The sequence below is a fragment of the Onychostruthus taczanowskii genome, unplaced genomic scaffold, assembly GCF_017590055.1.
Source record: "Onychostruthus taczanowskii isolate IOZ18803 unplaced genomic scaffold, ASM1759005v1 scaffold20, whole genome shotgun sequence".
In the NCBI taxonomy this organism is placed as follows: Eukaryota; Metazoa; Chordata; class Aves; order Passeriformes; family Passeridae; genus Onychostruthus; species Onychostruthus taczanowskii.
The window spans coordinates 7,111,109-7,124,917 of NW_024499240.1; the positions used below are offsets into that span (position 1 = coordinate 7,111,109).

At 37.0% G+C, this 13,809-nt stretch overlaps 1 protein-coding gene across 50 annotated transcripts in view; it reads right to left on the reverse strand.

The window, feature by feature from the left end:
* Positions 1-13,809, reverse strand: part of TTN (titin) — a 238,064-nt gene that overhangs the window by 105,280 nt on the left and 118,975 nt on the right. For 43 of the 50 annotated variants that reach the window (XM_041403525.1, XM_041403521.1, XM_041403519.1 and 40 more), the window contains 6 exons: positions 13,234-13,317; positions 12,773-12,895; positions 3,138-3,236; positions 2,527-2,601; positions 1,537-1,617; positions 508-612 (listed from right to left, as the gene is read on the reverse strand). In XM_041403525.1, coding sequence (XP_041259459.1) covers positions 508-612; positions 1,537-1,617; positions 2,527-2,601; positions 3,138-3,236; positions 12,773-12,895; positions 13,234-13,317 — 567 coding nt within the window. The remainder of the gene's footprint in view (positions 1-507; positions 613-1,536; positions 1,618-2,526; positions 2,602-3,137; positions 3,237-12,772; positions 12,896-13,233; positions 13,318-13,809) is intronic. The other 7 variants (XM_041403548.1, XM_041403517.1, XM_041403528.1 and 4 more) reach the window with 4 other exon arrangements.

The following is a 13,809-nucleotide window of genomic DNA, read 5'->3' on the forward strand; positions in this document are numbered from 1 at the left end:
GATATATTAAAACACCTTAAATCCCTAAACAGAGTACCCTCAAGTGCATTTAAAAGCTTTCATTATTTTTACACATAAGCAGTTTCAGATGTTCAAAAGATTTAGCAACATACATTTCTTAAGAGTAAGATTTGAATAATTAGAAACTATAAATGGGTAAAAGGATACATATTTGTAAAATGTTACCTAAAAGAATGCTTGGATTAACTCTTTTGCTGTAGTTATGTTTCTATCAGTGCTATATAAAATACTTGTAAAGCTCTTTTCTATACACAATGAAGACTGAGAAACAATCCCAAAATGCCGAATTCAGACCCAAATATAAATGCCAAACTTGGTTGGGCATCCAGGCAAGACTTAAACTGCACAATTAGGCCAGTGCAAGTTATCAGACACCAGACACCAGCAAGACACCAGTTTGATTCCTGAACTTAAGAAAACACTACTTAATAGTGGGATTAAAAAAAATATAAATTTCAATAAATGTATTTGATAGCAATCTAGTACCTTCAGGTTTCTTAATTTTTTCTATTGGTGTAGGTACTGGTTTAACTTCTGGTTTAGGCTCTTTTTCTGGTTTAGGTTCTTCCTCTTCAGGTTTCTTTTTAAGAACTTCAAAAGAAAAGAAATCTCAGTTTTTAAAGCACAGGCAAACAAAAGAATAAGACATTGAACAAGACAAAGATTAAAAGCATCAGTCATAAAGAAACCAGAAAATAAAATAAATAGCTCAATAGAAATGGAAGATTTTTGCAACTATTCAAGATACTATTCTGAAAGCAATTTAAAATTCAAGTCATCTAAGGAAAAAATATTAAAATATTTTTAAGAGCAGTCCATTTGAGAGAAAAGATTTTAATGTTTTTTTAAATGTAATTATAATGTAAATCCTCAAGTATTGTATTTGGCTAGCTCAAATTTATATAATGTCTGTTTTCCATTTTATTGGTTTCACTTGATTTTGTCCTCTCAGTTCTCCGTCTTGGGTATTTAATGACACTCTCATCTGAAAAATTGAATATTTTATTATGTTGTCTGAAATTTGAAGGTATAAAGTACACAAGCACGAATCATCCCTCTGTGGTATTTCAAAGAGAACTGGAATTAATGCTTCATTTTTTTAAGCAACGGTTGAGCACAGAATGATTCAGAATGCCCCAGACTTTGCAGGGAATGGGACTGATGTCCAATGGTTCCGTGGGGTTCTGTGATCTGTGTGGTACTTTTAAGAAAACCACAAAAGAGAATACGTAGACTACACATATAACTTTAATAACTTTATACTGTGGGCTGTGGAAGGCTCTCAACTCTAGTACTAAGAGATAAAGAAAACAGAACAGAGAGAGACAGAGAGACAGGGAACTAGATGTTCATTGTTCTGCTCTCATTTCATTACAGATCATTTGCATCTGAGAGACTTTCAGGCTACCCCTTCCTCCCTGCAACTACAACTGCTTTTCCCAAGAAACAGACATTAGATAGATTTATGCTGATCATAAGTGCTGGGTTTTTCAAAATAGAGCCAAGATACTATACCTCTTTTCAAAACAACTTCTTCTTTTGGTGGGGGAGTAGGCTCAGGAATTATTTTGCGAGGTTTCTTTACAAGTCCAGGCACTTAAAAGAATATTATTCCAGATTTTATTATAGGTTTATAACAGCAGTAAGAGTAAACTAACAACTAGCATGTCCAAACACACAAATCAAATACTAGTCCACTACTGAATATTAAAATCAAAGGTTAAACTGTTGCTACTGAAGTCAATAGTTTTAATATATTTTCTATATAATTTGCATACAGCTGTCATCTAAGCTTATGTAAAAAGAGAAAGTTTTCATACAAATCAACAGAAGTATAGTTTGAGAAAACTATAAAGGTTGTGTATTCAAGAACAATCATCATCGTAACATTTTTATTTCCTTGTCCTCTTTCACTACAGGCTTGTGTTACTTATCTATTCATAAGAGCTGTCTGCCTGTGATATTCATAAGGATCTACTTTAATCTCCAAATTGGAACAGCATTAAGAAGGAATGTCCACTGCTTAGCTTATCTTAAACTCCAGTACATATGAATACTATAAAGGCATAACCTGTGAAGTGGCTTGCTCAATACATTATTCATTCCCTCTTCTAGAAAGTGTCCTCTCACAAAAATATGTTACATTTCAGAAAAATAATAAACTAAGTATGTTGAAACAATGGTGTATACATTTAAATAGTATTTTATTTTTTTATTTCTAGCTAAGCAGAAAACCAAAGCGAGCACCTACTAAAACTCATAAAAACTCTCTCACTTTTCTGTGTTTCTGTCTCTTACGTCTCATGGATTGCATGATGTACGATTAAAGTGGACATAAATATAACACAAACGTATATGCCCAAGATAGGGGTGTGTGTTGAGCATAATCTAACATAGACAGTGTTTTGACATATTTGAGCAAATTAAACAAGAAGATACTGAGAACTACAACTCTGGGATCATGAGAGGTTTATTTTAAGCTAGATTCTTATATTGCCTAGGTACCTTTAGCAGGTGGAGGTTCCAGTTTCGGAGGCTCACCAGGTTTTGCAGTCACAGCTTTCTTCCTTGCCTCAGGAGCTTTAAAGAAAATTATTTGCATTTTACAACACATATTAGACTCCAAAAAGAAAGGAGTTTTCTAAAAAATCCGAACACCTCATTAACAGTATTGATGTAAAAGAAGGACAAAAGCTGCAAAGCTAAGATCCTTGCTGATTAACTGCTGAGAAAAAGTCAGATGGTCTGTAGGAAGCACAATTGATCTGAAACCCGTGATCACATAACACCAGCAAATTATTGCTGGGGATTCTTTTCATTTGTAAGAATATGTTAAAGAGAGAAGAATTATTGTTAAGTATAGAAGAATGTGTTAACTTGATTAAAATGGTTTTAATAATTTTTTTCCTGTAATTATTGAAAAGAATGCATGTAAACTCTGATAAAAAATCATGATGGACTGAGCATTAGTGAGGCGCACCATTAAAATATAGTTTATTAGAAAAGAAATAAAAAAGACACAAAATTATAGCCTAAAAGCATGCTTTTCAAGGTTCATCAGTATAATTTTAGAAGATTGAGTTTCCACCATTATTTATGACTTCAGATGATTATACCTTTAAGTAGATCTTTTGCCAGTTTAATATCTTCTGTTGGAGCAGGTGGTGGTGGTGGTGGTTTTCGCTTCTCAGGAATCTTCTTTTCAGGTTGCGGCACTTTAAATAACATTAAGTAGATTTAGAATAAATTTCCTATGATGGTGGTTATGAGAAGAGTAATGTACAAACCTAAAGACCACCATTTTCCATTTCCAGTGAAGCCAGTGAAAAAATGTCATTGAATTAAATGGGAGCATGAAAGAGCCTTAGGTTACTGCTTCAAGGCATGCACACAATACAAATATCCAAGCTGACTTTAAAAAGCATGTTAATAACATGAGAACAAAAGTAGAAAACCAAATGATGGGAAGACTCTTGTGGACAAGAAACAAAATGAAAGTATTTTAAATGATCTTCAGGTTGTACTTAGAGTTAAATGATCAGAAATATTTTCCAGAACACAACAACGGAAGAATCACAGAAAGACCTACAATGTAGGGGTGACCTACAAGACACAGGCACATGTGTGAAAAATGAGAGAGCAAGAAAAATCTGCACATGATGATGATGATGAAAGATGTGTGGCAGCCTCTAGGGAAGTACTTTGTATACCTTCAACTGGTAAAGCTTCTTCAACTTCTACAACTGGAATTTCTTCTGCTTCTTCAGGCTCAATCTCCTTTATGATTTCATATTCTTTAAAGAATATTGACAACTGGTGTAAGTTTTCAATTATAAGAGTGTTTCACATGAACAGTTATACAGATATAACTAAAAGCAAATCTACTTCAACAGACACAGACAAATACATGTTAGGATAAGTAATCATTCAGTGTCTGTTACCTTTGCAGCTAATGCAAGATTTTGAAAACCACTTTCTTTCTAAGCATAAGTGAAGATTGTGTGAAGGGCAGAATTTTTTATGTATACAATATAAACTAAATATTAAATTTGTGGATGAGTCATCATGACAAGAAAAAATAAAAATGTCAATGCTCTTAATGAATTCAAGATTATAACAGCAACATAGATACTAACTTTTGAGAGACTCCAATTTAGTGAGAATTTAATATTATCTTTAAAAGAGACATATCCTCTGCAGGAGCATATATTTTACTTCCAAATATGAAGATATACTAAGAGATACATGAAATATAACTACTGAATAGTATAATATAAAATATGAAGTAAACAACTTACAAACGTCACAATAGGAGAAAAAGGAAAATGTCTACTTTAAAGCTTATACTCAGAAGAACAGGACAAAGGATTGTTCTGAGAGTAAAATCTATGGTAGCACAAACCTTCACTTGGTAGTGATTCAGGTATTTTAGGAATAGCAACAGGTACTTTCTCCTCTGAGACAGGTTTCTTGGGTACCTCAGGCACTTAAAAAAAAAATCAAGTTTCTTTTATTTTTGTGTGCATAAATGTACATATGAAACATAAAAAGACAAAGACATCTAGCACACATAAAATCACAGAAACAGTGGCCATAACCATGAAAGACTGTGCTCCAGTCTTTTTCAAGGTAGGCTACATTCAATGGACAAACTTTATAGACTCAGTCATGAATAAAGAAAAGAGAGAGTATAGAAAGCATTTATTATCAGGAGGTGCCTCCTGGCAATATGTACCTTTGGTTGGAGGAAGCTCTGGTTTTTCTAATTGTGACTTTTTAGGTGTTGTAAGAGGCACTTTCTCTTCTGGGACAGGTCTCTCTTGCACTTCAGTTTCTTTAAAGATATTAGTAAATTTTCATTTTTTGCATATTAAGACACATATATAAAAATAACAGCGAAAAGTGCAACGACTAAAAAGAGGAGGGCATACAAAACATGAAGAATAATACATTTAAGCAGCAGATTATTCATCTGGCAATGTATAACATCAGTGAAATAAGGGGAAAGGTATTCAAAGAGAGATAAGGAGATCCTCAGTCACTGATGTATGTACCTTTAACTGAAGGAACTTTAGGTTTTCTTAGGACAGGCACAGGTTCTGGTACTTTTGGCACAGCAACAGGCTCTGGTTTCTTGGGCACAGCCACAGGTTTCTCTGGCACAGCCACAGGTTTCTTTGGCACAGCCACAGGTTTCTTGGGCACAGCCACAGGCTTTTGAGGAATAACCAGGGGCGCCTCCTCTTCTGCCTCTTCCTCCTCAATCACCTCAGGGACTTTAAAGATATTAGATCTGTTTACTTGACTGAGCTTAATGTTATGCACACAGACAAAATGACAAAATGCCCTCCCCACAGAGCGCAGGGGGCAAAGAACACTGAGCACTGCAGCAATGTGCAGGGCATGGCAGGCTCTGGCAGGACAGCACCCTATACCTTCAGCTGGAGAGACTTCTGGCTCTTCAGGCTCAGCCACTGCTGACACCTCTTCTGCTGCTTCCACCTCTTCCTCCTCTTCCAGGACCTCAGCTTCAGGCGTCTCAGGCACTTCAAAGATATTAGTGCATTTCATTTTACGTACTTGAGAAGACATGGCAAGTGGGAGCAACAGCCAGGCCGACACAGACACACAACACCACAGCGGGCAGCTCAAACCCTCACACACCACGCAGCAGCACCCTTGTCCTGCACACACAGCCTTGACAGCCTCAGTCAGGGAACACAGACAGCCAGGAGAGGGGAGGACAAGGCTTAGGAGAAGAGGATTCAGTATGTTCTTTGTTAAGTTATCCCTGAAGACAGGTACCTCTGGGTGCTGGAAGCTCTGGTGCTTTGGCAGAGGGCACAGGCAGCTTTTCCTCACGAGCAGCCTTCCGGGGCACCTCGGGTGCTTCAAAGATATTAGTAGCAGTCAGTTTTGTATGTACAAGAGGAGGATGCACAGTGACATGGAGACTGGACATGCACTCATGAACGGAACCAAAGTGGGCTCACAGCACCAACCTCTCTCTCTCACACACACAAATCCCCACAGGGGACAGGCACAGAGCACTGATGCCATTTAGGTTCTGAGAGTGAACTGCTGGCTATGCATAGGCTTGAGGGTGAGGTGTGAATTATGATACTTAGCAGCCTTTCCTCCCTTGGAGGAGAGCCTTTCATTCTCAGCCCTGCTGGGATCTGTCTTTTCTCTGGGAGCAACATCAGCCCATGTCTTATTTGTTACCATTCCTCATGAATCTGCTGGTGCTTTACACTCAGCAGTTTGGGCACAGACTGGATGAGGAACTCAGTTTTTTTCTCAGTTTTCCCTATTTTTGTCCTTCTGCATACCCATTTTTTCCTTATCCTTTTCTCTCTCTCTTTTTTTTTTTTTTTTTTGACTGATTTTCTTATCCCAAGTGCCTATCTTACTTCAATATTAATTTCATTGTGGCAACTTCCGCAGCCTGTACAGTGCAATGGATTTTATAATGATTCTTTTTCATTATAAACCCTACATGTGTCAGCAATTTCTTTAACACTTTCTATACTGTCACTTATTGCACTTGAGCATTGCTGAATAAAATTTGGAGTTTAGTTTCAAAAGATTTATGTCTATTATATACACTACCTGAGTCTGCCAGAAGAGTCATGCAGACTCTTCCCGATTCAAGATAACAAATTTGGGCAGACAATGAAAAGCTTATGATTAATTGCCGAAATACAAAGTTTTAATATTTACTGATTCAGAATAAGACACTCATATAGTAAAATCAAAAAATATTTTGAGTTGTTTACACAAAAATGCTACATTTTCAAATTCCTATCCGACACACAGCACAGAACATGGAAATTTCAGGAAGTCACCAATGAACAGAACAACAACAGACATCAGAAATGACATGCAAGACAATAAGGACAGTCTCATTTGGACTGATGCACAAAGCCACAGGTACCTCGAACTGCTGCTGGCTCTGGCTGTTTGGGCACAGTTACAGGTGTAGGCTCTTCCAGAGCACCTTTCTTGGGCACCTTGGGAACTTCAAAGATATTAGTGCATTTTAGTTTTGTGGGCACTGCAGATGGCTATGTAACTCTAAATCAACCAGTAGTAAATGCACGCAGTCCTTTTTGAGAAAGTGCTGTGGTTACATTCAGCCATCAGCTCTGCTTTGCTTCCAACCTGTGGAATGACCAGGGTGTCCCAAGACACCACACAAGAGATGGGAACTCTGTGTGTGGTCTTTGTTTCTTGGTCAGGGTGGAAATGTAGAAAATATATCTGGCTTCTTAGTAACAGATGATCAGAGATTTTTTGTGCAATCCTAGTGCATTTGTGTATCAGCCAATATAATTCACGACTAATTTGTCATTGTAACTTTTTTTTTTTTAGGAAATAGCATTTGATTTATCATCACCAACTTTTTTTTTCTATCAATTACTTCCATTCTTACACCACCTCTTAACCTTCTATGTTCCACAGTTCCTTTCATTTAAATTCTACTTTAGAAATAGATATACTTGTACTTCTCTCTTCTCTTATTGGTTCTGTTAATTCTGCCAATAAGAAAATCACTAGGCATATCCAGTCCTTTGCTAGCAAAATTTCCTCATGGACATTGGCATTACCCTACTTTTAAAGAGGAAGAGAACTTATTCTGGCTGTCATCTATTAGAAGCTTCAGAGATGCAATGTTTTGGTTTTTAAACTTAAAGACTTATTTTCAGGTTCTTCAGAAAAACATGCTACTCTGTTTAAACTAAACAGTCGGTAAATATTTATTCTTAAACTTTACTAAAAGTTCAGTAAGCTAGAGACATTTTTTCAAGGAATTAAATCTAGTTTTTCTGCCATGCTTTTGACACTCCACATTGCACTTCATATTTCTTAGGTACCTATCTCTGATCACCATCAAAAAATTAGTTAAACTGAAGTCCAGAAGACCATGATTTTTTTTCTAATGATGATACTAGCAGTGACCTGTACCTTTGGCTGGTGGTGGTTCTGGTTGTTTGGGTACTGCAACAGGCATCTTTTCTTGTGGGACAGCCTTCTTGGGCACCTTGAGCACTTTAAAGATATTATTTCATCTTAATTTCACAGTTCAATTAGTAGGAAAGATCATAACACTCAATCAAAGAGTTTAGATATTTCTAAGCACTGTAAAGTTCCTCTAGTGACTGGTTGGTTAGTCATGCACAAAGATTGGTCCAGCAGTGGTTAAGTGTCAATGACAAACAACAAATCTTACAAAAAGAAGGGATAAGAAATGAAAATATTAATCAATTAAGGAAAATAAAAAGCATCTCTCTCCAGAAGATATACCTTTAGCTTCAGGAGGTTCTGGTTTCTTTGGCACAGCAACAGGTTTCTTGGGCACAGCCACAGGTTTTGGAGGAACAACATTTGTAGATTCCTAATGTATTTGTCTACCAGCCATGTTTAATAAATCACTGTGTTCTGTGCTGGTTTATGCAGTCATTGTCATATTTTTGCTTGCCACTTTACTGTTACTATTTTTATCCTTCAGGGTGATTTCACCTTTCTTTTTCTATCTCTGCATATTTCTCCTCTTCTTTAACTTCTCATGTTTTCCCTCTGTGATCCTTTGGCTTTCATTGTAATCACTGGATGTTGCTTGTAACTGTTTCATCTTCTATTAATTTCAATTACTTAAATAATTATATCATCACTTTGTGGTGGTACTTCACTTGAGGAAAGTTTTGTATTTTAGATGAGAGAATCTGATGGCAGAAGGAATGTTTTTTCTGGCCAGAGCTTGGGAGTTCTAAAGGAAATTAAATGATGCATCGCTGCATCAATGGATAGTGTCTTTGGTTTAGTGTGTCTTTAGCAAATTTTTTGTATTTCAATTATAAATGCCTTTTTAAAGGTTCACTGTCTTACATGCTGACAGTAACTTTACAGCTCTTTCATGCTACTTATACAAAGTAAAACCTTTGCAAATCCCATAGTCGAAACTGTTAATGTATGACCAGAATACAGACAAATTAGAAATGACAGTTTAAAGAAAATATTCTGCTCTGTGATACAGATACATAGAGATGTTTGTGATTATTTTGCTCTATGTACTAAAACTGCTACTCTCTGCTGAAACCTTTATTTTCTGTCTATTTTGTCTTTCCTCATAGAATCATGTATGTTGGAAAAAAATTTTAGAATCATCAAATCTAACTGTAAATATAAAACTGCTCAGTCCCACTAAACCATGTATGAAGCCATCCCTACTAATAATGTGAGCAACTGTTTATGAACTCCTTCTCTTGAATCTCTAAGATTTTGGTGGTTTTTTTGGTAGGAGGATAAACAGGAATTTATCATATCTTCTTGATACAACATGAACCCGGTATAACAAAAGTTTGGATGATTTAAGTTGAGGAAACATTTCACACCCCTGCACAGCAATTCATATTTGGCACATCTCTCCCACATTTTTGATATCAGTGTATACAGTGAAACATCAGTTAAAACTGAGATTTTTAAAAAGAATCCTAAAAAGCAAATAACACCCTTTCTTATGATGATAATAGTGGTGACATGTACCTTTAGGAAGTGAAGCTTCTGGTTTTTTAGATAGGGCAGGGGGCACTTTCTTCTTTGGAGCAGTCCTCTCAGCCATCTCAGGCACTTCAAAGATATTAGTGCATTTAATTTTACAGTTAAAATAAAACTCAGTATTAAATACAAAGACTGAAACACAGAGGACAACAGACATGTTTTGAAGTAATAATCTAACACACACTCATACTCAGTGTGATTTGTTTAGCAAGAATAATTTAAAACAGATCAAAAACGACAGACAGAACAAAAGAGGTTAAAATAATACCTAAAAGAAGATTCAGTGTCATTGTCATGTATTCATGACATAGCTTTGACTGATGTAGGTTTTGGTTTTTCAAGAAACCTAGAGAAATTTTCTTTTCTGGGACAACTTTTTGGGCATTGCATGTTCTTTGAAGATATTAGTATCTATTAGTTTAATAGATATAGTATCTATATTAAGTTTAAAATGAGCAGTGAAACAATGTACTCAAGAGAAGGAAAAGAGATCCTATGCACAAGAGATACCTTTAGGCTGTGCGGCTGCTCGCTTTTTAGCAGCAAGATGCTGCTCCTTTTCGGCCACCTTGGCTGGTGGTGGCTCCTCCGGTGCCAAAATGAGCTCTGGTTCTTTGGATGCCAGTTCAGACTTTGGTTTTCGAAGCGATGTAGAAGGCCCCAGGTTTTGGGGTTCTAAAACAGTTTCTGGTTCCTCAGACACCATGACTGGTTCTGGCACAAAAGACTTTGATTTTCTGGACACTGTAGTAGACCTTGACTTCTGGAAATCTGCAGCAAAGTCTGTTTCTTCAGCTGCTACAAACGCTGTTTTTTGGGACTGCTCAAAATGTTTTGTTTTGGGGGGCACCACAACACGGTTTGATTTTTGGGTTGATTCAACTCTCTCTGACTCCTCAGACACTACTATGAGCTCATATTCCTCAGGGGCCATAAATATTTCTGGTTTCTGGGATTCTGAAATGGGCTTCTGTATTGGGGGCATCACACCATGTTTTAACTTTTGAGGTGGCATATCAGGCCTGCGTTCCTCAGGTGCCACAACAAATTCTTGTTTCTCAAGCACTACAACCTGTGCTACTTTTTGGTATTCCACAATGGGCTTCTGTATTTGGGGCATCGTGCCATATTTTAACTTTTGGGGTGGCACATCAGGCTGGGGTTCCTCAGGTGCCACAACAAACTCTTGTTCCTCAAGGACTACAACCTGTGCTAGTTCTTGGGATTCCACAGTGGGCTTTTGTTTTGGGGGCATCACGCCATATTTTAGTTTTTCGGGTGGCACATCAGGCCTGGATTCCTCAGGTGTCACAACAAACTCTTGTTTCTGAAGCACTTCCACATGTGCTACTTTTTGGAATTCCACCATGGGCTTCTGTATTGGGGGCATCACGCCATATTTTAGTTTTTGGGGTTCTACACCAGGCTTGGGTTCTTCAGGTGCCACAAAAAACTCTTGTTCCTCAAGCACTTCCGCATGTGCTACTTTTTGGAATTCTACAATGGGCTTCTGTATTGGGGGCATCACACCATATTTTAGTTTTTGGGGTTCTACATCAGGCTTGGGTTCTTCAGGTGCCACAACAAACTCTTGTTCCTCAAGCACTACCACATGTGCTAGTTTTTGGGATTCTACAATGGGCTTCTGTTTTGGGGGCATCACGCCATATTTTGGTTTTTGGGGTGGCACATCAGGCTTGGGTTCCTCAGGTGTCACAACAAACTCTTGTTTCTCAAGCACTTCCACATGTGCTACTTTTTGGAATTCCACAATGGGCTTCTGTATTGGGGGCATCACGCCATATTTTAGTTTTTGGGGTTCTACACCAGGCATGGGTTCTTCAGGTGCCACAAAAAACTCTTGTTCCTCAAGCACTTCCGCATGTGCTACTTTTTGGAATTCTACAATGGGTTTCTGTATTGGGGGCATCACACCATATTTTAGTTTTTGGGGTTCTACATCAGGCTTGGGTTCTTCAGGTGCCACAATAAACTCTTGTTCCTCAAGGACTACCACATGTGCTAGTTTTTGGGATTCCACAATGGGCTTCTGTTTTGGGGGCATCACACCATATTTTGGTTTTTGGGATTCTACATCAGGCTTGGGTTTCTCAGGTACCACAACAAACTCTGATTTCTCAGGCACCACAATATGCTCTGTTTTTTGGGATGTTACAATAGATTCTGATTTTTGGAGTGTCAAAACAGTCTCAGGCTCCTCAGATGTCAGAACATGCTCTAGTTTTTGAACTGTCTTTACAGACTTTAATTTTCGGGCCACTCCAGCCACTTCTGGTTTTTGCAGTTCCACCTCTTGAGGCTTTGGTTTTGCGTGCCCTGCAATGGACTTTGGTTCTTGAGGAACTGGAACAGGTACTTTCTTTCCTGGCAAAGTTGTCTTGGTTGCTTTATGTACATAAAAGATATTAGTTCTAAATTTAACAGATGCACTGACAATCATACCAAAATTAAGCCAACCATAAAACATAAGAAGACAGTTGTAATGAAAATATTAAAAACGTATCACGTATCAATAATTTATGCTGGCCTTTTAAATTATGCATATAGGACATTTTGGCTTTTCTCTCTTTTCTCTCAAGACTACATACACGTACTCCGCCTCACAAAACTCGTGCTCTCATATGGAAGTACACACATGCACTAATAATGTAACTTAAGATATAAGTAAAAGCCATGATAATTGTCAACAGACTGGACAGGACAAAAGATATTAATTGCACTGCAGGCAATAAGCTGAAGATTCTTTCAAGAAACAGCAGTGATGGCATCTAGTTTTTCTTGGTGGAACTTCTAGTATTTCAATTCAATTGATAACTTCTCCTCTTAGGTACTAGAATGGGTACTTTGTTTTCTTCTCCTATTATAAACTTTTAAGTTATTAGCTGTGGTGGTTTTCTTGAACCCAAGCAGGTAGAATAGCAAGAATATGCAAAAATAGTAAGAAGAACTGAAGTAGAATAACAGTAAGAACAACATACAGGCAATTCAGACATCTAATTGCCACTATTTTTTTTCAAAAACAACCATGTGTGCCTATTTCACACATATATGTAGATAAATAGAACAAGCAGAATTTAGAATTTCAGGAAACAGAAGGCTTGGATAATTATAATGTTAAAGAAAAGAGGAAAAACATTACTTTTGTTATTTTATTAGCGTTGAGATTTACCTTCCTTTGGTGGGACTTCTGGTTCTTCAGGTGCAGCCTCTGGTTCTGGGACAACCACAGGTTCTGGTACTTTTTGCACAGGTATTTTCTTTTCTGGAACAACTTTCTTCGGCACCTCGGGTTCTTTAAAGATATTTGTTTGTTTTAATTTCAGGAATTTGAAGAATAGGAATTAAAAAGACAATAATAGCTCCAAAGTAAAAAAAAATAACTAACAGCATCAGAAAAAAGCCCACCCTTATAAACCATTTAGTTGTTGGGGTTTTTTTCCATATTGCTTTTATGCACACTATTAGTAGCCACTGTCACTGGGAGCTATTCACAAAGGAAGAAGACCACACAGTCTGTAACACTTATAAATATATTATACAAAATATACAAAAAAGCTAATAGCACAAACGAAGGAAAGATATTATTTAGAGAAATATGTGTGTGCAGTCTTATTACTGTTGAACATATACCTTTGGCTGGTGGAGGTTCTGGCTTTTTAGGAACTTCAATGTGTATTTTTTCTTCTGAAATCACTTTCTTGGGCACCTCAGGCACTTTAAAAAAAGCAATTAATTTTACTTATGTATGTCTGCAGTGTTCAGACTTTAAGAAAAAGTAAATCTCAGGGACTTCAAAAGCATGAGGGGTTTTAGATGTGAATATGTAATTTCTCCTTTCCCTCGAGAAAACTCTCTCTGCTGCCTCACTGAGTTACAGATGCAAAAAGTACAACTGAAACAACAAAAATATTTTATAAGACATTAATAGTAAAAGTAAATTACGATGATGTTAAAATGGTACCGTAGAAAATTAAGGGGCTTTCTTTCCTTGCATACAATTTTAGTCACTGGATGTTCTGGTTTCTTTGATACTTCAACTTAAACCTCTTCTGGGACCAGTTCCTTTGGTACCTCAGACACTTGAACAATAGCAATAACTTTATACTGTCAGGATTTCATAAACAATAAAGCATAACAGCAGATCACTCTTAGTGGAAACACCAACTACAAAGATCAATTTTTTTTCACTCAGAACATTTTCTCCCT